The sequence below is a fragment of the Seriola lalandi genome, unplaced genomic scaffold, assembly GCF_002814215.2.
Source record: "Seriola lalandi dorsalis isolate HSWRI2012SDOR001 ecotype SW California unplaced genomic scaffold, Sedor1 jcf7180002054945, whole genome shotgun sequence".
NCBI classification, from domain to species: Eukaryota; Metazoa; Chordata; class Actinopteri; order Carangiformes; family Carangidae; genus Seriola; species Seriola lalandi.
The window spans coordinates 2,044,228-2,069,122 of NW_019525496.1; the positions used below are offsets into that span (position 1 = coordinate 2,044,228).

At 42.0% G+C, this 24,895-nt stretch overlaps 3 protein-coding genes across 3 annotated transcripts in view; 1 reads left to right on the plus strand and 2 right to left on the minus strand.

Annotated features, from left to right (window-relative positions):
* slc7a4 (solute carrier family 7 member 4) overlaps positions 1 to 4,092 on the minus strand; it is a 6,899-nt gene extending 2,807 nt beyond the window's left edge. Inside the window, exons 1-4 of the mRNA XM_023394163.2 lie at positions 4,007 to 4,092; positions 1,619 to 2,682; positions 786 to 1,492; positions 452 to 560 (exon numbers count right to left, since the gene is read on the minus strand). Of these exons, the coding sequence (XP_023249931.1) occupies positions 452 to 560; positions 786 to 1,492; positions 1,619 to 2,600 (1,798 nt within the window). The 5' untranslated portion in view covers positions 2,601 to 2,682; positions 4,007 to 4,092. The remainder of the gene's footprint in view (positions 1 to 451; positions 561 to 785; positions 1,493 to 1,618; positions 2,683 to 4,006) is intronic.
* Positions 4,093 to 4,992: 900 nt separating this feature from the next.
* On the minus strand, positions 4,993 to 7,085 carry dgcr6 (DiGeorge syndrome critical region gene 6). The gene is made up of 5 exons (XM_023394130.2): positions 6,951 to 7,085; positions 6,647 to 6,807; positions 6,465 to 6,565; positions 6,236 to 6,376; positions 4,993 to 6,079 (listed from the first exon to the last, which is right to left on the minus strand). The coding sequence occupies exons 1-5, from the start codon at positions 7,052 to 7,054 to the stop codon at positions 6,002 to 6,004; spliced, it is 585 nt and encodes a 194-aa protein (XP_023249898.1). The 5' UTR covers positions 7,055 to 7,085; the 3' UTR covers positions 4,993 to 6,001.
* Positions 7,086 to 7,327: 242 nt separating this feature from the next.
* On the plus strand, positions 7,328 to 24,178 carry rasal1a (RAS protein activator like 1a (GAP1 like)). The gene is made up of 21 exons (XM_023394128.2): positions 7,328 to 7,983; positions 8,287 to 8,343; positions 9,872 to 9,985; positions 10,358 to 10,419; positions 11,848 to 11,977; positions 12,566 to 12,647; positions 12,796 to 12,936; positions 13,106 to 13,197; positions 14,211 to 14,328; positions 14,525 to 14,678; positions 16,312 to 16,376; positions 16,664 to 16,776; positions 17,412 to 17,604; positions 17,820 to 17,957; positions 18,886 to 19,030; positions 19,697 to 19,869; positions 20,852 to 20,989; positions 21,264 to 21,399; positions 21,995 to 22,115; positions 22,322 to 22,401; positions 22,511 to 24,178. Exons 1-21 carry the CDS (start codon positions 7,919 to 7,921, stop codon positions 22,657 to 22,659), a joined length of 2,466 nt encoding a protein of 821 aa, XP_023249896.1. The 5' UTR covers positions 7,328 to 7,918; the 3' UTR covers positions 22,660 to 24,178.
* Positions 24,179 to 24,895: the final 717 nt, after the last annotated feature.

The window sequence follows — 24,895 nt, forward strand, 5'->3', positions numbered from 1 at the left end:
CCCATACGCACCCACCCACCCTTCTCTGACAGGGCTTTAAAGCTGTTTGACCACCATCATCAGAGGGTTGCTGACAAATGGGGAAAAGTTTTTGTTTCCTTAAAGGACTTAAGGTGTTTGTTTCATCTGATGATGTAACACTGACATACATTGCCTTCACTAGCAACACGAGGCAGGTGTTTTATGATGGTGTATTCAAACTACTTACTGAGATAACATTCATTTCATGTGATGTGTGGATTCAACTGCCTTCAAGTAACCAAAATGACACTAATAATATCAGGGGCCTGTGTTTGTGTAGAGAAGAGGCTGTACCTGATGTTTACTGAAACAAATCCATTTTAGTGGCTTTTAAGTTGAGCTACAAATGTGTCTGTTTTTAAGGAATATATTTCACATACTATAGAAAAGCTGGGAAGCTGTTTTCTACCTAAATCCAGCGCCTTCTTACCTATGGCGATCCACACGGTGAATCGAATCCAGGTTAGAGGGCTGAGCTTCATCATGAGGAATACATTAATGAGGATACTGGCACCTGGAGTCAATGGAACCAAAGGTACCTATACAACAATAAAACTCCCGTCATAGTCCAATCATACAAATGGCTTAAAATGAAACAAAACAAAAATGAATTAATTGTTTATTTGAGCATAATTTAAGTGTATGTAGCTGCCAGGACGAGCAAATTCAAGTTCATCTGAAGCTCCAAGTGAAAGACAGCAGCGTTCAATCAACATATTACACCTAGACTTATATAATAAAGTAAAATCCATAAAGGAGCTCACCTGGAATGTTTTGCTGTCGGTCTGCGGCTCATGAACACATATGAGCGCCAGGCTGAGGACGTAAGCTAAGCTAAAAATCACCAGCAGCATGGTGAAGCTCCAGAGCGGCAGCTGCAGCTGTTTGGTACCGAATTCCAGCACAGCACAGAGGGACACTGAGCTCACTATCAGAGTCAGCACACAGAAGGCCACCACCTCGCCCGGCTCACAGTCCCCCAGCAGCTTGCCCAGGTACGGTTCCCAGTAAGCCTTCAACTGCCCCACCCCACGCCGTTCTCTTGTCTTCTGCCTCTCCACCAGTTGGAGTTTGTCAGAGAAGGACTCGTACTGCTTCAGCTCCCCGCTGTCCTCAGTTATGGTCTGAGACTCTGAGGGGGCAGGGGAAGGCTCAGCGTTGGGGTTGGGAGATGTGGAAGCGGTTCCCTTGGAGCTGGTTTTGTCAGGCTGGAAGCGCAGCACAATAACACTCGCTGCCACGAAGGTGTACGCCAGGAGTGTGCCGATGGACAAGAACTGAACCAAGGCCTCCAGGTCGAAGATGAGAGCCATGGTGGCCATGAGGATTCCAAACACCAATATAGCATTGACAGGGACTTTGGTGACGGGATTGACGCGTGCAAAAAAGGAGAAGAACAATCCATCCTCTGCCATGGCGTAAACAATCCGAGGGAGGGAGAAGAGATTACAGAGCAGCACAGTGTTCATGGCTGGAAATGAGAGAAACAGAGACTCATTATCAGAAGGTAACACAAGATATAGCAATGTGCAGACAATGCTACTGCTAAACATAATGCACAAACAGCTGTATTTCTCAATTTAAGGTTGACACTCACCACAGATAGAACCTACTGCCACAACCACTCCAGCCCAACTGTAACCACGGCGGAAGAAAGCATCTGCCAGAGCTGAGTTGGGGTCCAGTGTATGCCAGGGTACCATTAGTGTGAGCACTGTGGAGACCAGGATGTAAGCTGTTGCTGCCAGTCCAAGAGAGATCGCAGTGGCAATGGGAACAGCTTTCTGCGGATTCTTTGCCTCCTCACTTGAGGATGCGATTACATCAAAGCCCACAAACGCGTAGAAGCACGTGGCCGAGCCTGCCAGTATTCCAGACAACCCGAAAGGTGCGAAGCCTCCTTCTTTCTGGCTCCAATTGGCTGGTTCAGCCAGCACAAAGCCGAACACCAGTATGAAGACGATGACACCCATACTAATGGTGGAGAAGATGTGGTTGAGGTAAGAGGACACTTGAACTCCAAAGGAAATGAAGAACGAGGCAACTACTAGAATCCCTGCTGCAAGTACGTCAGGATAATGGGCAAGGAAGGGCACATCCCACTGCATAATGTGTGTTTCTGTGAAGTTCTGGATAGCATGGTTAAAAATGGAGTCCAGATAGCCACTCCAGGCACGTGCCACAGCAGCGCCACCGATCATGTTCTCCAGAATCACATTCCAACCAATGAGAAAAGCCCAGACCTCTCCCACAGACACGTAGGTAAACATGTAGGCAGATCCTGTTTTGGGAATGCGTGCTCCAAACTCTGCATAACAGAAGGCAGCCAATAGAGAAGCAAAACCTGCAAAAAGGAAGGATATGATGACAGCAGGCCCAACCATGTCTTTAGCCACTGTTCCTGTCAGGACATAAAGCCCAGAGCCCACCATGCCACCAACACCCAACATAGTCAGGTCCAGGGTGGAGAGGCAGCGTTTCAGCGACGTGGCCATCATGTCATCATCCAGTGTCTTGAGTCGGTTCAGTCTCTGACAAAGGCGCACCGCTGGTGCGCAGCCTCTTGGACAAGTTGCCATAGCTACAGAGTTATACAGGCCAGCTGGGCAGGATGGTGTTGTAGCAGTCACACTGGATCCATTACCTGTCTATGAAGATGACCTGCAAGAGACAAAGAACAAGCATGGTGTTGACACAAGTGTCAGAACAGGAAAAGCTCCGGCAGCCAGACTTGTTTAACCTCCATACTGAGTGTACTGTGTGTGCACATTCAGGACAGAGCCACAGGATGATGGTTAAATTTAATGCATAATGCGTGTGTTCATAATTTGGTTGTATAGTTTGACATATTGTTGTAAGTCTGAAGTTGGGGTCTGGTGTTTGGCTCAAAAAAAATTATTTAGAGCTGTTGGTGGACATATAGGCTACTGTAGTGTAATGTGAAGAATCAATCTGTACTAGTCACTCTGCACAAAGAATTATCTTCCAAGCTTGGCCTCCATATTTAAGAATATTATGATTAAATAATTGTGTAATGACAACAATGACAGCATGAAAATGCTCAGTATATTAGTAGTAGTTTGAAATATTTTCATTCTTATAGCACAAAGAAATAAATGCACATTTTGTTAAGCTTTAGTGATAGTCATGGACATAAAGGAAATAGTAAGTCAGTTAAATAGGATCTCCTGAATTCTTACAGTAGACCCAAATGCTGCTCTTTGTAACAATAACACAGCAGTAACATTTAACTTTGTAAGGAGGTCCCACGGGTCAATTTGTGATGTGATCTATTTGGCTGTTCCCACCTGTAAATATCTGTTTTATCGAGATTTTGCATTGAGGCCTTAACGTGTGGCACCGATGGACACTCATCACTCAGTGTGAAGCCAGACCACGTCATCTAAAAGGCATTGCTGATGTGTAAATAAAGCTGGAAGTGCACTAACGTTAGAAGATGCGATGCAGATTACGATTTATTTTGTTTGTTTAACTGTAAAACAATGTTGGTGGTCTTTTCATCAGGAACACCTAGTATCCATCCTCCTGGTCCGGGCGGTGCAACATCTGATTCCTGCCCTCGATAGGCATATGGCGACAACAGGATGCCTCTGTTATAATTACGTAACGCCTTATTCCCCTCTAGAAGTAAACCCAGAGCCATAAAATAGGCGAGTCGTTTACACTGTTATATCTATCTTAAGTATACCTATCGGTTACCACATGACGGACCGTGCACACAACAGAAGAAGAGCGGAATAAGCGTCGTTTTAAAGCCAAATTAATATTTTATAACAACATGGAAACGGACGCAAAGTGGAGCCCGTTAGTGCATTACACTTCCTCTCTCCTGGATGGAGCCGAAGGGAGAGCGACATCGCACTTTTCGATCGTGGGGGATGAGTGATGATTTGACATGATCCGCTCTGCATCCACTGGAGGAGAAACGTCGATAATAACACGAGAAATCAAATGATCGCGTTACCTTAGTAGTCCAGGGTGTCTCATGTGTGCGGCAGGTCCGGTGCTGTTAGAAGTTACCGGGGTGCATCGTCTAGTGATGGAGCAGAAGGTGCGCCGAGGAATAAAACTAACATGCGCTGCCAGGACTGCTTCTTAAAGGCGCAGTCACCTTTATACTCAGCTGAAAGGGTTTCCCCACTGCGCCCCACCCATATTACAGCAGAATAGGAGATTATCCGGAGCCGGTGGTCTCAGAGGGGGTCCCTGCGCCCTGACTACATGAATATAAATGTGAACGTGTTTGAGAATCATAAGTATGTAAGACAAGCATGAAGCTAAAGTAAGAAAAAAAACAAAAAAACCCAAACAATTTGCTGTATATTTAAACAGTTTAAATGACAAATGGATGTCATAGAAACAACATTAAAATCGAGCAGTACGAATGTAACACAGAATTGGTGCCAACCCTGAAAGATGTGAGAGGCAAGCATGCTTGATCACCTTTAGTTTTTGTATCAAGGGATAGCTATTAAAACCATGCTAGGAGACCCAAGAGACCATATTGGGAATAGAGGTGCAATAAATCACAATCTTGTGACCGTGGGGCCTTTACATGTAATCATAAAAACCTTGCATTTGGTAAGTAGTCGGTGTAAAAAAAGATGGATGTGATATGAGACCTGCTCTTGGACCTGGTCATAGGCTTGTAACAATCTGGACCACTAACAGTAGGTGTGTGTATGACTTAAGGACGTATATAATAGGGAAATTAGTCAGAGTGGGATAAGATTAACACACATATATCATCATATCTGTCTCAGTGTGACACTCAATAAGCCTAACTTTGACAGTGGTCTTTAAAAACCAGGAATGTGTTGCCACTCCAGCCGCCTCCCATTAAAGTGAAATAATTTGGAACACAGGACTACACAAATTATAGTGGTGAAAAAATATTTACATCAGTCTCTGCAGAACTAAATCCTTCAAATTATTTACAAAACACAATGATGCTTTGAGAAACGTTTAATAACATTTGTTTTATGAAGGCAGATATTTGTGTAATGGAAAATCACATAAAAATATTTAATGCTACTTTCCATATCAGATTTTGTTCACACTGTATATCATAGCAGTAATGAATTGCTTATTGGTATTTACTGAATTGTGGATTTTTTTTTTAATGTCAAACAGTTAACATTAACCAACATTTACATTTAAAAAATATCAATGTAAACGCACTGAGGTTAGCTCAACAACTAACCATGAATAAAGTCTGTTCAGAGCCAGAACACAACTGACACATTTCACACCTTGTTTCTGTTTTACACATTTGAGATCAACATCCTGAGGTGAGGCAAGTAGGAGTTGGTCCATTTTTTAAGTGTCCAGTGGCTGCTTTAAATTAACAGCAGGTTCACACACAACCTCCCAAGACACTTTCACCATTGCAGAAAGCAATGACATGTGGAAAGTTACAGAATTCAGCTTTATACACTACTGCTGCTCAGAGTTGGGTCTGTGTACACACAAAGTATAAAACTTTCCTTTTCACCTCAAATGTCGCCAACTGCTCCAAAGGTATCAAGAGGCACTTGCGAAGAGAACATCTCAGTGCAGAACGGTCACAGCATTACCTGCAGTCACAGCCATCTGTTCATTTCTTTGTGTCCTTAAGATGTCCTTCAACGTGTCTTCAAAGGATTTGCAACAAAACAACTACCTAATTGCACAATGTGTGACATGGTATTTAAGCGTTTTATTTTGTCACAACCTGCTACTGCTCTCCTTCACTTCTTGAAACTTACTTGAATACATTAGAACCAGCTTTGTCTTACAGGTTTATGATGGTGATGCCAATTCGACTCGGGACAACACGTGTTCAACTTTTTCTCAACTTGTTGCTTCTTACACAACAATGTTACACGTCAACTGAAGCACAGTGAATCTCACAGTCATTGGATCATGAGCGTACACCGTCTGTTTCTTTTGGCACAATTGAGCTTCTGTATCATCTTTCTCATAGTAGTCCAGATTGTGACTCCTTCTGCTGAAGCTTGAGGATCAATTCAAGTAGGTTCATCTGCATTGTCAGCTCCTGAAACACAAAGCAGTTGAAGAGCAGTGAAGACTTACATTGCCATCTGCTGGACATTTGTCTGCATCACACAGTGCATGTTTGCTATGCTATCCTACTATTTGTGGTCTTGCTGGGCTCGTTCAATACAGTAAGTGAACAGGTATAGAGGTCAACCTGAGGATTAGTGGTGATGTAAAACCCCGGGACTCCTGCCTTCTCCAGGGTGTTCTGCTGGTCTATCACTTTTTGATCCATTTCCGCTACAATCTTCTTATCCATCATTCTTTGTTCTTCTCGCACACGAATGTCCAGAGCCTGATGACACAACACACAACTATTAAGAAATAAAAACGCATATGGCAATAACAACAGCCCTTTAAGTGATCAGAGGTAATTCTCTTACCTCTAGTTCCGTTTGTTGGTTTGATTTAAGAAGTGCAAGATTGTGGGACTTGCATGACTGCAGAGCGTCTTTGTGTTTTCGTGCAAGATCTTGCTTGAGTGCTACAAACACACAGAAAAATAACCAGTCAAGCAAGCATAACCATTAGTCACTGCATGTTTTCTGTTAAGCAGAGCACTGACCTTGGTGTTCACAGTGCAGCTTTTGCCTCTGGTTGTACAGATTTTTCTCTGTCAGATGCTGAATATCCAGGAGCCCCTGCACAATCTCATAAACGGTCCCATCTATGAGTGCTAGAGCCAGGTCACTCAGCGTGTTGTAGGACAGGCGCTGCTGGAAGGAGCTAACCGTGGAGAAAAAAAAACAGTGATCATTAAGATGTAGTCAATAAATCAATCAATAAAGCTAAACCTGAGACATTCACTGCTATAATCATTTGTCTGAATTCTGTGAAGGAAGTCCTCCCTGAAGGTAAGGCAACATTACCTTGGTAAGTCTTTGACTAATGTTTGCAGTTCAGACAACAGGTAGTAATGTCTTTCTTGTTGTTTTGTAGAATCACCGCCAATGACTCCGGGATAACCATCCATCTCCTTAACTGGAAAGACGAGAACAACAACAGGACGCTGCTAGTCAACACACTCGGCTAGCTAGCAGTAGCAGTTTAGGCTAACTTCACTGTTTTTATAGTTAACAGTTCCCAGAGAGAAGACAATGTGTTATCTTTTGGAGACTAGCCTGCATCTAACGATGTCCGTCAGTTAACGGTTAAAGTGACAAAAACAAGTTGTAGGAAAAAGGTGATGTTTTTAAGCTGAGCGGTTGTAACGTTTTGTTTATTAGCTTACATGCACTACAATGAGGACCCCGAGCAGCTGCCTGCTAAGGTGCCTGTCTGTAAAGGTGCATGCAGTAGCTCAATATGCTCGCAAGGTGGCGCATTGTGTCAAAGAAGAGACGCTCCTGAGGACCAGGTGTAACAATACATTTATGGGTGGTACAAATTAGTGCGAGAGGGTATGTATATATATATAAATGACAGGGAATAACGTCAGTTACAAATAGATTGGTGAGCAATGTCAAATATGAATGTAAGCGATTTTAAGTCCTGTTGAATGTAATGTAGGCTATTAATGGCATGTCGCGTGCATTTCAGAATGGACATGTCTGATGCTTCATCCACGCGACACGTTTAAAAGAAGAAGAGCTGGAATAAGACTGACAACGCCAGAGCGCAGTGTAGCTGCCCACACCGTGGCCCACAGTGTTTCACCTGCTGGGCTAACTGGGCTGGATGCGCGCCTGTGTCGCGCGCTACTGGTGAGCTGCGCGCCGTCACGCGCTGAAGGTGCCATGAAATGAAGAAAACTCAGTTACGGAGGGGAAGAGCACTATTTATAAGAGCGCCTTTGGGAACATAGGAGAAATTGGATTAATAGCTCACTCGACTCAAAATGGCCAAAAACACGTCTCTTTATTTTCGAATTGTCGAGGGCAGGAACCTCCCGGCCAAAGACGTGTAAGTAATTCCTGATTGGCATGTGCCGCTGTGCGCAAGTCTCAGCTGGCAGCATATATACAACTGCAACATTGTTTAGTAGCTACTTATCAGGTTGGTTAGATAAGTAAAAAGTTCAGCCTACATTTGAAACGGTCTCCTGTAAATTAGTTGAAGGAATCAGGTGTGAGATAGGGCTATGTAATCAAATTAACTCAGCATATTTAAATACAGGCAGCTGAAAATAAGATGAAGTTTACCATCAGACAAATTGCTTGTCCTAATATGTCTCATGCTGACATTTATTTTTCTTGTCATCTGAAGCTCCGGAACCAGTGATCCATACTGCATTGTAAAAGTTGACAATGAAGTTGTGGCCAGGTGAGTCCCCTCAGATTATAAATGAAGATGTGCATAATATGTTCATGAAAAAATGTTTTGGTTAATGTAGAGCTACAGCTGGAGGATATTGAATATTCTTCATCACAGTTTATATATTTGCATAATTTCGTTTTCTGGCTGTGCTCCCGCTACTATACACATGTAAACCGGGGTGAAGTGTGTGTGATCAGGGCGGTGGTGCCCACAGCGTGGCCCCTCCAACATTGAGAACCTGATACTGGTCTGGCCTTTAAAACACCCGCAGGTAACCATGGAGAGGGCGCATCAATTATTGCAGGGAGCTCCCGGTGTAAGCAAGGAGAATGCTGAGAGCTGGGAGCAGAACAGTTCAGAGATGTTCTCCATATGAGTGCTAAAGTACAGATGATTTCATCCTCCAAATAATTCAAAGAAAATGTGCTTATTTTCAACAGCATCTATACTATACAACACAGTACATTGTCTCCAAGTGGTGCTCTTTGACAGCAACCCAGGGAGCATTAAAAGAAATGTTTGTTGTTGTCTCTAACAAAAACATGGGGCGAATTCAGTGGCTATTGTTCCATCTGGCATGTTGAGGGAAAATGGCACAATGATTCACTGCAGACACTCATGCTAATTATCTTGTACTTGTAGTGTTACTGGCCAACTGACTCCTGGAGTGTGATGTTCATGGATGATGTAGCTGGTAGATTGTGGTGGGAAATAATGGCCACACTACACTATTACAAACTCAAAACCATACAGAGATCTAAAATTATCTCTAGGGTAGGGTATCCTGAAAGCTTTTGTTACTATTGACAATACAATATACAGTATGACTGGCACTGACAGCATTGCTTTTTCAATACTTTACTCGAAGGAATGTAAAATAGTTTTTGTATAAAATCCTTAAATCTTAAAGATCCTCCTTAAAATCCTTAAATTATAATCCTTATCCTGTATAAAATGAAATATCCAGAAAATTTACTGAATCCTACCAGGAGCCTAAAGTTTTTAAGCAGGACCTTTTAACTTGATGGTGTAGAGCAGTGATTCCTAACATTTTTACCAAGTATGATATCTGAAAATGAAGCAATGCATGTTTACACCATTGCATATGTAAGTAAGTTGCGAGCAGATCCATCAAAGAGGAATTTTGCAGAACGTTTCATTTGCATAATTTTAACAGCCAAGGCAAGGGAATGAATCCAGTATATCGCAAAGCAAAAATTAGATAGAAGTCAGAAAAATGAATATTATTTTGTGTAGCAGCCTATGTTTTTTATTCTTTCCTATTCCATTAATCAATTTATCTTGCAATCGCTTGCAGAGATTGTGAACCCCAGTAGTTTTTACGCATTAGTTGAAAAGCACATGATCTGTGTACCCTCAGGTACACTTAAGATGCGGGTAAGTGAGGGCTTATACTGCTGCCGCTTTAGCAGTGGTTCCTGACTCATGCTATTAATGTACTGGTTGCTATTGCATACGTTCATGTGATGTGCAAGGTCTGGTTAAAGCTAACATTTCAAACCTCTCTTTTCAGGACTGCCACAGTGTGGAAGAACCTCAATCCTTTCTGGGGTGAAGAGTATACACTGCACCTCCCCACGGGTTTCCATTCACTCTCCTTTCATGTCATGGATGAGGACACCATTGGGTAACACTGTCATTCAAAGCTGTTCCAAAATGAGTCCACATTCAACCATTGCTCTTTACTGAAGGAGCTTGGCAGTAGATTTATGGTCCTCCAAGCCATCGGTGTTTGCTTAACTTGGTTCATGAATTGATATATTTGGGTTAAAACCTAACCAAGCTTTGAATAAACAAACATCATCAGACAGATGGTCGCTCAGATTGACTGATTAAAGGTTGTTTTTTTTGTTTTTTTCTCCTTTTCTCGTGACCACCAGTTTTCTAATCAGTGTGTCTTCAAATTCACCCCCTGTTTTACTCCAACAAGATCAAACAACTGTGATAATGTCTTCAATAGCTTCTGTCTGACAATCTCTTCTTTTATCTTCTTCTGCAGGCACGACGATGTTATTGGAAAGATTACTCTGAGCAAAGAAGCCATTGGATCTCAAGCTAAAGGTATGACTGAACAGATCTGCGTCAGTCTGTGTCAGGATGGGTGCATGACCGGAGCTCAGAGGTTAAACTTACATGGATTCCCATGACCGAGTCAAAGGTCTAAGCCTAAGGCATAGTTTTTTTTTTTTAGACAGAAACTCTGGGAACGGTTCTTAGAGAACTCTCACACATTTACTGAGATTTGCACATATTTGAACATTTATCAGTCACTTGGAATCTGTTTCAGTTGTGTAAACTCTAACTCAGAGGCAGTGAAATCAGCATTCACACCGATAAATGTGTTATTATGTTGACGCTCCTGGCGCTTGTCAGCATAAACTCTGGTATTTTTCATTGTGCGTGATAAACCATCTGTTTGTGTGGAAACCCACAGCGCTGTAAAATGAGGAGAACAACCAAAGCATTTCAAACGGCCACAAACCGTTTAATGTCTGGCTCTCTTACTGACGCCTTCACATTCAAGAAATTAGACACATTGTTTACCTCGGCATGAACTCAGGCACTTGCTTCGCTGTCTCGGCCAGACAGAGGACATTTAAAATATGGTATTGCTTGATGCTGCTGTAGTTTTATTAAATTGCTCAAAGCGTTTATCAGGGTATGTTTGCTGCATAATGATGCCTCTCTTGAAAGCCACCTGGCATGGCTTCGCGTGATTCATGCGGTGGTACTGAGTCAGTTACTCCCTCGCAGGAATCTTCACACAGTCTGCCCTTGACATCGTGCCCTCGCTTATGTCTGATTTTTCTGAAAACGATGAAAACAGAGCACATCGAAACGTGACATGTAAACGATATCACATAATTCAGACTATCAAAACAATATTGTAGTTTTTTTTGACGGTGCATTTCTTCACCTTGTCATGTAATTGTTAGCATTATTAGACATTTTTTTGCACAAAATCTGCTATTTTAAAATGTGAACTTACTCAAATGCATAATTGTGGTCCTTTATTATTTGATTAGACCATGAAATGTGAGAATTTAGTAAAAGAATGGCCAGCAGAATTTCTTAAAGCTCAGTGTGATGTCCATCAAAACTCTGAATCCTAAAAATATTCAGTTTACTATTGAATAAAGAGAAAAGATATTATAAGCAAATATTTTGCATTTTTTTGTTTGAAAAATAATGTAAAACAGTGAATCAGAATTACTAGACTATTTAATCGACTGATTGTTTGAGCTCTAATGAATTCCTGCCATAGGACATATCTAGGTTTTACTTTAACTGTCTTTATTAAGTTTAGAACAATGTTACTTCGACATTACGGCAGAAATGAATAGTTTCCCAATTGACAGGAAACAATTAATTGAAAAATATGATTTTCATCCCTAGTTTCTGTGTTCATTAGCCTTTCTTAACATTTAGTGCACTAGAATTGAAGATTGTTGTTTTGATTAATAAAATCTCTCCGTGTGGTATGGTCAGGGTTAGACAGTTGGCTGAACCTGACAAGGGTCAACCCTGATGAAGAGGTCCAGGGGGAGATCCATCTGAGTCTGGAGCTGCTGAAAGATACAGAGAAGATCAGTCTGCGATGTCAAGTCATTGAAGCCAGGTAGAATAATTGGGAGCTTTAAATCTAGCCACTGCGGAGAAAATGTCATTTATAGATAACAAAGGACAGTAATGACCTCAACATTAGAGCAGCAGGCTTTTCACCAGGAGGTTAGATAGACTATAAAAGCATGTGTACATCTACAGTAGTTGCATGTGAGGAAACTATATACTTTATATGCAAATTTAAGATGATTAAAGTGGTGATTAAAGTTAAGTTTCTGCAGCTTAGACCTGGCAGTGCCATCATTATTTCTGAGCTGAAATGTTATTACCATCACCCCGCAGGCCTCCACACTCCCGTCCTGAGTCATACTGCCACTATCACACCACTCACTGTCCCATCTGTGCGGCCCAGGCTACAATCTCTCCCTCTCAGACAGGGCACTAATGAGCCTGTCAATCAGGGCTTGACATGGCATGCTCCCATGAATGTGAATTAACTTTGAAAGAATAAGGTCAAGTGGAAAGTGGTGGTTTGGTTGTTTTTCTTTGCAGCACCTCACCGACTAATTTGATTTGCAGAATTTGTTGAGTGTTTTAGAGTATTGATCAGTTGTGTTGTCTTTTGTTCTGGTGATGCCCACAGAGACTTGGCTCCAAGAGACATATCTGGCACCTCTGATCCATTTGCGAGAGTTATTTTCAACAACCACAGTGCAGAGACCTCGGTGAGCTCTCCGTGCATTGCATGTACAGTATGTATTGGTTTCAGTGGAGCTGTCTGTCATTTTATTTGATGTTACCATATTTATGTGTGAGCTGAGGTGACAAGAAGTGAATTGTGGATTTCTTATCATCCCAAATGCTGCGTCTTAGATTATCAAGAAAACTCGCTTCCCTCATTGGGGAGAGACTCTGGAGCTGGACTTTGATCCAGAGGAGCTGAGTGAGGAAGGAACTGTCACTGTGGAGGTCTGGGACTGGGACATGGTAGGAAAGAATGACTTTCTGGGAAAGGTGAGGATGCCATGAATATAATAATATTACATATCAGATTTAGAGATTTCATCACAGGATTACTTAAAAAAAATGTTTTGTCTGTGAACACAGTATCACCCACAATGAGATTCCAAGTTATTTTTCTTACATGATATTGTATCCTTGTTTTTTGATTTTCTTTCCACAGGTGGAAATCCCTTTTGCTTGTTTGCACAAAACACCTCTGTTAGAGGGCTGGTTTCGTTTGCTTCCCTTGGGAAACAATGAGGTGGATGCTGGGTGAGGATTATGGGTGTGCTTATTTGTACAATGTGATAAGTTTGTGGTGCTTGTATAACTCAGGCAAGCATTTTTTTTTTGGAAACCTCTCAAGACTCAAACTGAGTAGCAATCGCTGTGTGTGTTTTATTTTAAATGCTTCCAAGGAAAGTATTTGTTCTCCTCAATGCTCCCTTTCATGCATTTAAATGAACACTCGCAGGTGTATAGCCAGGTCTGTGACAGCATCTGTTCCTTGAGATAATTTTAGAACAAAGAGGGCTGAGTGAACTGCGAAAGGATAGTGTCAAAGTGAAGCAAATCTCAGAGGTTCATTAGGAAATGACTCACAGTTAAAGCCTTTTTTTATTTAGGACTGCACACTACTGTGTAGAAAGTGGTAGGTAGAGACCTACTTTCACAAAAAAGAGACGTAATAGCAAAAGATATTCCCTCTGGGACAATTTGATTCAACTGATGTTTTTTTTTTTTTATGTTTTTTTAAAATCATGTGGACTCCTTAACATGTGTTTAGAGATGTTATTCCCACATTGATAAAAGTCTGTTATATTATGAAATCTGACATTTGCCAAATGACCCTTTTATCTGATATTATCAGTGTTTCACCTTGCAATAACATAGACATGTTACAAGATCATTTAAAAGAGTTTCACTTACACTTTAATCATTAATAAGGTTCCAGCCTTTTTATTTACAATGTCCTCTGGATTTCACACACACAAAAACATGGCAAATTATATTGCAGTTTGTAGACAGAGCCATGGAAAATCAAGTGATTGGTTATTTTCACGTACAGAAAAACAAATTCAGGAGCAGTCCATTCAAAAAAGCCATAAAACTTCTATTTTATTTTAATTTTTTTTAGAATTTACTATTTAAAATTGGTGCTGGGAGCTGTCAGACACTTTTGCCTTCTCTACCAGGAGATCTTTAATGGAGGCATACCTCAGCATAAGATCAAAGTGTGCAGGAAAACTCCTCTTTCTCAGACTCTATTTTCCTTCGCTTTCCAGTGGCAAGCTGGGAGCGCTGCGTCTGAAGGTGCGTTTGGTGGAGGATCGGATCCTGCCATCTGTGTACTATCAGCCTCTCATTGACCTTCTGGTTGAGTCGGTCATCTCCCCTATAGAGGTCAGTCTCACCACTCCTCCTGAGCACTGATATTCATGTGCTCAACTGTATGATGAATGCTGTTCTTTGTCAGGAGACTGCTGTATATATATAGTGTTTTGACCTAATCCACAGAGATCTTGTCTCATTTATCCTGTGTTGACATCCAAGTGAGACAGATGCTCTGCCCATAACCTGAGCCGTCCTCTCTAACCAGGTGGAGGATAGCAGCGCTCTGACCATGCTGGAGGAGGTGACCACTGTTGAGAGCCGTCAAGATGTGGCAATGACCCTGGTGAAGATCTACCTGGGCCAGGGCCTGGTGGTGCCCTTCCTGGATTACCTTAACACCCGGGAGGTCAACCACACTAGTAAGATTAAAGGGACAACATGTCAAGACATTAAAACTGTCTTCAGTGACAGTTCAGATATTCATGATTTCAAGGGCTGCATTGTATTTATTATATGAACAGATAGAATAGATAAGGAATAGATTAATGCATACATATCTGTGACAACTGTGACCACACAATACACATTCGGCATAAGATCTTTATTTATCTCTTTTAGTCAGTATTTGTATTAGTCAGAGTTTGGGACATGCCAGTTTGCTGTAATTGCTCCACTCTGGAGAGCACTTCTGAGGGCTGCAGCTATTTATCTCTGAAATGACATTAAGGTCTCTGAACGCTGTGGTCTGTGTGTGGGCATTTAAAGCCCACCAGCACTATATTTACTACCCCAATGCCAATTATTTACTCACCCTACAGTCTTTTCATGGCTCCTCTGTGGTCTGGATTAGTCACGTTTTTGCCTCCGCACCACATTCCCATGATTACACAGAGTTGTGCTCTGGTCTTTGGGTTCTGTTGGTGTAGTTTGAGATAATAAGCATAGTGCCTAAGTTTCCATAGCAACTCCACACGATCCTATAACGGTAACTGCTTGATCAAGAATAGATGCAGTGAGCAGCCAGACATTAAAGTTGTGCACATGTACTGTACTCCCATTGGGTTGCAATGAAAACTCAGCCTTTCTCATAGGTCCTCATCATTTAATATATTACATATTTTACCTGGAAACCCAGTCCTGTCACCATGGATATTTTAGCATTGCCACCTTGAAGGATTTAAGCATTGATGCAGCAAGGTCAGTCTGCCCTGATGTGTGTCTCTGAAGCAGATCACTTCATACGCATCCAAAAACATTTACGTCGTGCACCAGACCAGACGCCTGAACTGAGGTCAGAAACAGACAAAGGATCCACACACTGTATTAATGGCTTCCAATGAATTTAATGAGGCGATGTTTCAATCTCAGAGATTCTCATCAAGCACGATTATGTGCCTGATGAGGGTCTCTGTGAAAGCTGCTTCATTACATTCATTGGGAGCTATTAATACAGTGGTGGGATCCTCTTCCTGTTTCTGCCCTCACATATACATCAAACTCAGTGTGTTTTTTTATGCATTTATTGATTGCCTTTGTTAGACAGACAACAGTAGAGAGACAGGAAATGATGAGAGATGCAGATGGGGAATGACATGCAACAAAGGGCCTCTGGCCAGAGGCAAAGCAGGAACATTGTGGTTCATGTTCAGCACCTTAACCCCTGTTTCTTCTTCTTATTTTTTAATGTGGAGAAAGCTGACTCAGTGAACTTACTCAAGTAAAATCAAGTCAAGTTTAGTCCAAAAAGATTTTTATTCCAAAATCACACAGACAGAAAATGTATTGTGGAAGATTTTCTTTGAAAAAAATAAACAAAATAAACATTGCAAAGAGTAGACATACATGTGATAGATGTTACATGAAATGAGCTTTCTGTACAACAGACACTTTCCTTGTTCTTTAAATTGATCATATTCATGTTTCCCTAAAATCTAAGCTGCTGCATCCCTGTTATAATTTAATATGTAGTATTATATAATGTATATTTAGGTTAAATGAAGTTATTATTTACTATAAATCTAACCTAGTCTCTTTTCTGTTTTGCTGTCACAGCTGATCCCAACACTTTATTTCGCTCTAACTCACTTGCCTCGAAGGCCATGGAACAGTTCATGAAGGTGTGTTGACGTAGCTCTTGTTTTGTTTTATGAGGAATTGTAAGTAATTGATTTTTCAGCATGATATGATATGTTTTGCAACATTTTGGTCAATCTTTTTCCCCCTGAACATTCCCTATCGCTATTAAATGTACACTTAGTTACTGACATGTCTTATGCACCCCTCCTGCATCACACTGCACCTTGTTTACTCTTTGTACTATGCAGATTTATACATTTAGAAAATAATTGCTGTAGTATAGATGCAAATGAGAAGTCTTCAACATATGGTATTGTTTTGCTGTCAGGCTGTTGGCATGCTGTATCTGCATGAGGTGTTGAAGCCCATCATCAACCGCATCTTTGAAGAGAAGAAATACATCGAGCTGGACCCATGTAAGATCGACCTGAACCGCACAAGGTAAAACACACCTCAAACATAATCCTCCTGGAGCTCACATTACTACAAACATATTCTGACTTAAACCAGTCCAGATCTGTTTCACAGATGCTTGTCTTAAGCCACAAATGACTAGTGTGGATTTCGGGTTGTAGGTTCACCTGTGTAGTTCACAGTCCTATGTGTTGAAATGGTCAAATGGAAATGCTGCCACAGGAGACTGCCCACTTCTTTTACACTTCTCCCCTGAGAGGAAGACATTACTGTGATAAAAAAAATTGAAAAAAGGAATGTGAAAAGGGGGAAGGCTGTTGCTTGGCAACTGCCATGAGCCCCCTGAGATGTCTCTGACATGGAGGGAGATCCAGGATCTAACATCCTCTCCATCTGCAGTACATCTGCCTGCCATCACCTTATTAGTTGTCGCCACTCCCTGTCTATACGCTGTCCAATTAATGAAACTGCATGCTCTAACATGCGACTACATTATCAGTTATATTAAAAAACACGCTGTAAATTTGAGTATATTTGATTAATATGCTTAATTGAGTATGGCCCTTACATGATTCAACCAAATCTATATACAACATGGCTGGTACCTTGTCTTAGGACTGTGTACTGACAATGACTGACAATATCTTTCTTTGTCTCCAAAGACGAATTTCATTCAAGGGTGCAGTGTCAGAGGCAGAGGTACGGGACAGCAGTGTGGAGATGCTGCAGGGCTACTTAACAAGCATCACTGAATCAATCGTGGGCTCAGTCGATCAGTGTCCTCCCGTCATGAGAGTGGCCTTCAAACAGCTACACAAGAGAGTAGAGGAGCAATTTGCTGAACCTGAGAATGAGGTCAGTCTGGAGCAAAACACACTGAAAATAAAAGCTGGAAACACCTTCTCTAAACCTGACAGTATATTTGTATGTATTTGTAGGTCTTGCATATTTTAGATTGAATCATTTTTACTTCACCTTTGCATGTTACACATTCAGCTACCACTTTTATCCTAAGAGCCAGTCCTAAGGTTCATTAACTTTCCTGTCAAATTTACCCCCCTTTTTTACAGGATGTGAAGTATCTGGCCATCAGTGGGTTCTTCTTCCTGCGTTTTTTTGCTCCTGCAATCCTCACACCTAAACTGTTCCAGCTGAGAGACCAGCACGCTGACACGCGTACAAGCAGAACACTGTTACTACTGGCCAAGGTACGATGCACAACACAGACATACACGCAGACACTGCTATGAATAATTTATTAATTTCCAGACATCACAGTTAAATGAAGGAAAAACAAACAGCAAAGAGGTGGATGCAACTGGACGGGACGCTGCATGTTTGCCAGCAGTGGGGATTTTTAATTTTGTGCAAAACAAATAAATATGAAGCAGGAATACAACATACAGTGTTTATACTATGTGTGTAGTAAATTCATGACAACTCAAAATCACACACAACACACCTTGCAGTGGATTGTTTGACTAACTACACCAGGTATGCAGTGGTTTTCAGTGTGATTGTCTGTCATAATTTAACAATACCTGAAGAAGACCTTCACACATTGTGACATGCTCAAACATCCTGCTACAACCGGAAATAGATCAAATTGCAAAGGAAATACACCAAAGAAACATTTCCTTGTTCCTGGCAAGAAAGGCCAGTAACAAGGAACAAAGAGCTCACCATGCTTTTGAACTGACGAGACCACCAACTGTAGAAAACAACCTTGATGTCATTAAAAGCAACGGTGTCATGGTCACATATAAGAAGAAAAGTGAAACCTCGTTCCTCTCCCACGTGTGGCTTCTGTGGTTGCTGTCCGTGGTGCTGAAGGGCTGTTGCCATGGGTCCTCTACAGAGAGAGGGAACAGGCTATTTTTACCTTTGTGTGTACTGCGACCAGACTACGGTTCAAAGCCGAGCATCAGAGAGGGGTGTCGAGAGGGACTTCCTCCTCGCCCTAGGCCAGGTGTGGGCCGGACAAAGGGCCTCACAGCATGCTTGGCCTCATGGACCCTTTTGATCTCTGACTTTGAGATATGCAGTCACTCACACTGAGTTCTGTCACTTGCCAGAGAGTTGATGTGCTGAAGGTGTGAGCGTTGAGTGGGTGTCGTGTCTTTTTGTGGTTGCCAGGCATTACAAAGTGTCGGGAACTTGGGCCTTCAGCTGGGTCACGGAAAGGAGCAGTGGATGGCGCCTCTTCATCCCATCATCCTTCGCAGTGTGGCCTCTGTGAAAGACTTCCTTGACAAGTTGATCGACATAGATCATGACATTGGTAAGGCTGATAACAGTGGATACACCGTTAAACTTGTAATCACAAGGAAAGTTCAGAGGTCAAGCTGTTGAGGTAATCAACCACAGGCCAGCTGCTAGCAGCTTCCAGCTGATATCAGGATTAGGCAAAACAATACTGTAGCCCTGTGATGAAATATTCATAAGCAGCTTGGAGTTTAGAAAAGAAATGATATGGTTAATGAGCTGGCGGGGAGCTGGAGTGAGAAGCTACAGGCGCTTGTACACGCCACACTGGTTGCCCAACTTGTCTGGGCTGCTTTCTTAGCGTCATGTGTCAGTGAGGTGGTTGTTGTGAAACATCTTCCCCCTCTGACATATCATGTTTCAGCCTCCTTCTGCACATCACACCCACTCTTTTTTCTTAAAGGCCAGTTTGACATTTAATGCTCTTCAGGTGGATTTGTTAGACAGAAGTGGATGCTTGTTATTCCTCTTTGAAGCTGTCCTTCATGTGGTGATGGAAGGAGGGCTGAGGTGCCATCGATAGCAAAGTGCTGAAGATAAAGACATGTATTGTAGTTAAACAACTCAGTGTATTCTTGTTTGCTTATTGTCACAGCACCACCTTGTGTCTATATGGATGAACATGCCTTCACATGTACATTACAAATACAGTTCTTCTTTACATTTCCTGTTCTCCCTGCAGTGTCCGAGGTGCCTCAGAGGGCTGTATTCATGCCCTCTGTCACAGTTAAAGAGGGGTACCTCCACAAACACAAAGCAGAGGGACCTCAACTGTTGTCCCGCTTTGCCTTCAAGAAACGCTACTTCTGGTTGACTAGTGAGACACTGTCTTACGCCAAGACCCCTGATTGGCAGGTTGGTACTAAACCAGTAAGCTAAAAGCCACATTCCACCAATATATATTGATGTGTGATTTTTTTTTTTCCCCACTTTACCAGCTGTGTTTTTGAATTTGTCTTCTACTGCATATATGCCATATATATGATTAATCATTTTCTTTCTCTTATATACAGGCCACAAAATAGATGAGTAAACTTGAATCAAAGTCATGTGAAAGTGACTCATCCATTATTAGAAGCTGATAGGTCTTGTGATGATGAATCAGTCACTGTGTCTGCCCTTTGAAGGACGTTTATCAACTTGGCTCATAAAAAGAGGAAACATTTTAGTCATCTCCAGCTTGCTTTAATGTATTTGTGTTGATCTCCTTGTGAGAACATCATTAGTGTTATTACCATGTGGTGCCTAGCCTTGTGATAATGATCTCCTCACATTCACCAACCAGAGACTGAGAGAGAGAGAGAGAGAGAGAGAGAGAGAGAGAGAGAGAGAGAGAGCGAGAGAGGGAGACAGAGAGAGGGAGACAGAGAGGGGAGCAGGCTCTCCCAGTAAAAAGCTCTCTCTTTGAGCCAGTCTCTGCTTTGTGCGACTGGAATAAAGGCGAGGGTTAATTGAAGGCTGTGGATATTCATGCTAACATTGCAAATCAGATTGCAGACAATGTCCTGGCCCCTTTCCTCCATGTTGGAGCACTCCAGTCTCAGTGAAGCGAGCTCCCATTGGAAGTGGCTGATTTACACTTAAAAGTGGCCTTTGCTGCCACGCTGATCTCATCTTCACTTCCTCCTTGCCTCACACTGTTCTTCTCTGGCCTAATGTGTGAAAAATATTTCAGTATCAGTACACTGCTCAAGTAATTTGCCCTTTGATCAAATGTCTCTTTTATTTCACTTAGACCTCAGTCTAAACTGCCTGAGGCAAAAAGCATGATCCCTCATCACTGGCCTATGCATACTTGTGTTAATTGGTGCTGTGGTTTGTGGCTGAATTGTTGCAGGTGCGCTCCTCAATCCCTATTCAATGTGTGTGCGCCGTGGAGAGGGTGGATGAAAATGCCTTTCAGCAGCAGAATGTAATGCAGGTCATCTCCCAGGACAACGACGGACAGCTGCACACCATGTACATCCAGTGCAAGGTGCATTGGTACTGACACCAGCCAGTCACCAAACAAGTTCATGACCTTTTTCAGTTTGAAAAAATTTGAAAAGCATCATTGACTTGATTTTGGTGACAGTTTGCTGGGTTTTTAGATTAGTGTTATGATCAAATAAACACTGATGATGATTGTCTTTTATTAGAAAAAGTAAAGGAATTGCTTTATTTTTCATTAAAATTATATATTTCCCCCCTGCTTTGATTTCAGTATGACTTTCAGGGGCCACTAAACTCATTTCCCCCCCTCTGAATAGAACGTTAATGAGCTGAACCAGTGGCTATCAGCGATCAGGAAAGTCAGCATCTACAATGAGCGCATGCTGCCCTCTTTCCACCCAGGGGCTCATCGCAGCGGCAAGTGGACCTGCTGCCTGCAGGCAGATCGTCCTGGTAATCCTGCTTTTATTACTTCTGACGCTGCACAAACTTAGAAATCCCTCTACAGGGACCCAGTGTGTGGCGAAACTATCTAACCAGTTTTTATTGTGCATTTTGTGGGTATATATGAAAATGTAGCTCAGATTTGTGTGTTGAATGTGTCGAATTAAACCCAAGGCGCCCCCAGAAGGATGCTCGTGAATTGAAAGCATCCCAGAGCATAAGCAGTATTTTCCATGAACATGCGGGTTTACATCTAATTCACAACATTACACTCTCTTACTTTACTTGTAGCTGGTTTCAAAGAGTGAATGAGCTCCTGGCGATCCATATTTAATGACTAAACCCTCCATTTGTAGCTGCCATGTCTTTGCTGCTTGATTGGAGAACGAGCTCTGGGAATCATAATGTGATTTTGTCTGACATTTAGTCACTGTCTGAAAGCTGCATGATTTTATTTCTTGAATGGCATTTTTTGATTGCGACTGCAACTATTTGCACTCAAACTTGTAGTACTATGAGACCTCCATCAAATTGTCAAGTTGAAGGATATTTGTTTGAGGTTCATATGTAGAGCACCACTGCTCAATAAAAGGTTGGTTCTTAGTTACAGGCTGCAGTCGAACCCACTCAGCTGTGACTCTGGGTGACTGGAGTGACCCGCTGGATCCTGACGTTGAGACTCAGACCATATACAAGCAGCTTCTCCAGGGCAGAGATAAACTCAGGTCAGTAGAGGAAGTAGGCTGGGTGTAGTTCAGTAACCTGACACTAGAGGGCTATGTTGCAACACGGGAGTACACTGCTCGACTGCTGCTGCTGATGCATCTTGACATTACTATCAAATGTTGAACTGTCACTGCGTGAAAATACAAAGCAGCTTTTGCAGAATGGTGAGTGATCATATGATTAATGTCTCTGACTATTACTGCAGGAAAAAATATCTGGAGGTGCCAGACACTGATCAGACACCGAGCAATAAAGAAAAGAAGATCAGCTCTGACAGTCGCCCAGGTGAGGCTGCAGCTGCTGCGTCTAAGCTGTACATTTTCAGATCTGTTTGTGTTATCGTCATGGTTACATATATTTAGTTTGATAACACTGCACACTTCCTGTCTCGCAGATGGTGCAGAATGCAACGTTCAGCCTCTGAAGCCAGGTCAGAGTGTCGCTGCTCGGCTGCTGGCGGTCACAGAGGATCTGGAGCAGGCTCACGCCACATTCCAGTGCAGAGAAAAGGAGGACGCCACCGGTGTCATTCTGAATCCCTAGACTCGACATTGGACAAGGATCCACTAATGCCTGGGGGGGGGGCAGCATCCTGTACCAACACAAGTGAGCATCAGATATTCACTCTCTTGATAGTCAGGGAGAAAAAGTGGCCACAGGGTGCAACCTCTTCCAGCCTTTTAGTCCATTCCCTGCTGTAAAGAGCACAGGAAATTCCGCCACTTTGAATCTTTTTGTATTCTCTGAATGCCACTGACTTCAATAGCGCCAGGGAGAGATTATAATACTTGACGATAAAGGGGGGCCGAGGGACTTTTAAAGCATGATCTGACTTCATATTTTTTATGTAGATAACAAGCAATCTGTTGCATGGCCTGCATCCACTTGTTGTGAAATGTGAAAAGAAGCTTTTTATATTTTGAGATACTGTACAGGACCTCGGTCACACATTTTTATGCAAAGAGCTTGTTGTAGTGTCATCTACGGTACCTGAATGTAAGCTGTTTTGATATTGCTTTTATCAACGTTTTGTATTTTATTGAGGCAATTTATCACCGTGGCTGTAATGTAGCAGTGACATTAACATTATAGGTCATTCCAACATGAGTTTATGAAATGCTGGTGCACATGCCACAGTATAACGCTGCCTGTACAGTGAGCAAAATGAATATTATTTTAAGTGTTGCTTTGGTCCCTTTATACAAAACGATGTGCTTTTGTTCGGTGCTATGGCCAGTCAACTTAAATGTTTGGTTCTGATGTAATCTGCATATTTAAAAACACTTGATGTAGCCATACCTGAAGTCATATGGGTAATATTTACCTGTTTGAAAATATAATGTCCATACACATAAAAGATCAGTCTTTGATATAACTGAGACAATAGAGGTAACAATTATGTGAGATAGTCCCATTTGATGAGTTTATATTTTCTCGAGATTTTGGTGCCACTACATTTGGCTCGCATGTGTCAGGATATTTTTGAGATGCCAAATTAGTTTTTAGAAAATGAAAAAAAGTAGAATTTTGAATCCATTTTCTGTATCGGTGAGACACACAGAAACTGTACACGAACATGTTGTAAAGCCATTTCCCATAGAGGGAGTAGTGTTCAGTGTCTTTCCCTGAAACACAGAAGGTCACTGAGTGTAATGGCGATCAGATCTGTGATCGCTCAGATAGCCTCAGCATGTCACCCTGCCTCTGGAGCCGTTTAGATTTTATTCTGGTCCAGCTGTATGGAGTAAACGTTCCTCCCACATTAACTACAGTACACATGCCAGACACGACAATCAATAGGCTACATTGATACAGAGTTATTTCCTAAGTGTTTTTGTATTTGCTGCTTTCCAAAATTGGTTTTATTGATTTGCCACTTCACACATCAGCTGTTGTTTGTGAACTTTATGTTCCCTGAATGAGGGCTCTTATTATGACAAAAAAAAAGGAAAAACACACTGCCTGTACTTTTTTTTGCAAATACACCATGATGGTTTGTTCCAAGTGGATTGTTACTGTGAACTAAACACAACTGTATTATTCAGTAAATTCTTATTTCACCTAACAAGTCTAGTGTCAAATTTGTGCCCAGAAAAAAAAATGTCCCTGCACAGTAACCGCAGTAATTGCTTTTTCCATTCTAGTTAACCTGGGTTGAATGAAGTGCAGAAATTATTAATACTAAGTATCTAATTTTCTGTATTATGCCCATTCCACTCTTAGTTTTAATGTGGAAGGTCTGAGTCAGTGCATGAAGTGACATTCATTCATTCACGATATTACCGGAAATGTCATTACGTGTCTGACAGATCCCAGAGCAGCCTCAGTGTCATGGTTACCGCACCACCCCTTTGTTCAAATGAATAATTTAATCAAACCACCATAACCGCAGACTGTACAAACCAACAGGAGTCACAATCTAATGTTAAATCGTGCCACACAAACAATGTTTGCATTTGTTCCTCCTCCCGGCCTTATTTAAATGCTAATGAGAACAGACCTACCTGCAGTGATGCAGCACAGTCTCCCTGGCTCTCTCATTAGGGATGAAAGGTGAGTGATGAGAGGAGGCAGAGCAAGGTGGGGTGGTGGGTGTGGTGTTGGGGGTTAGGTACCAGAATTCAGAGGAGACTGACCCCTGAGCTGCTGGGTCAGTGCTGGAAGGAAGAGGGGTGTGCTGAAGGGGAAGCTCGGTGAACAGGCTGCTTTAGTATGCGCCCACCACAGCTCTTCAGCCACAGCACCAACATACAGAAGCCACTGACAAAAAATGACCATA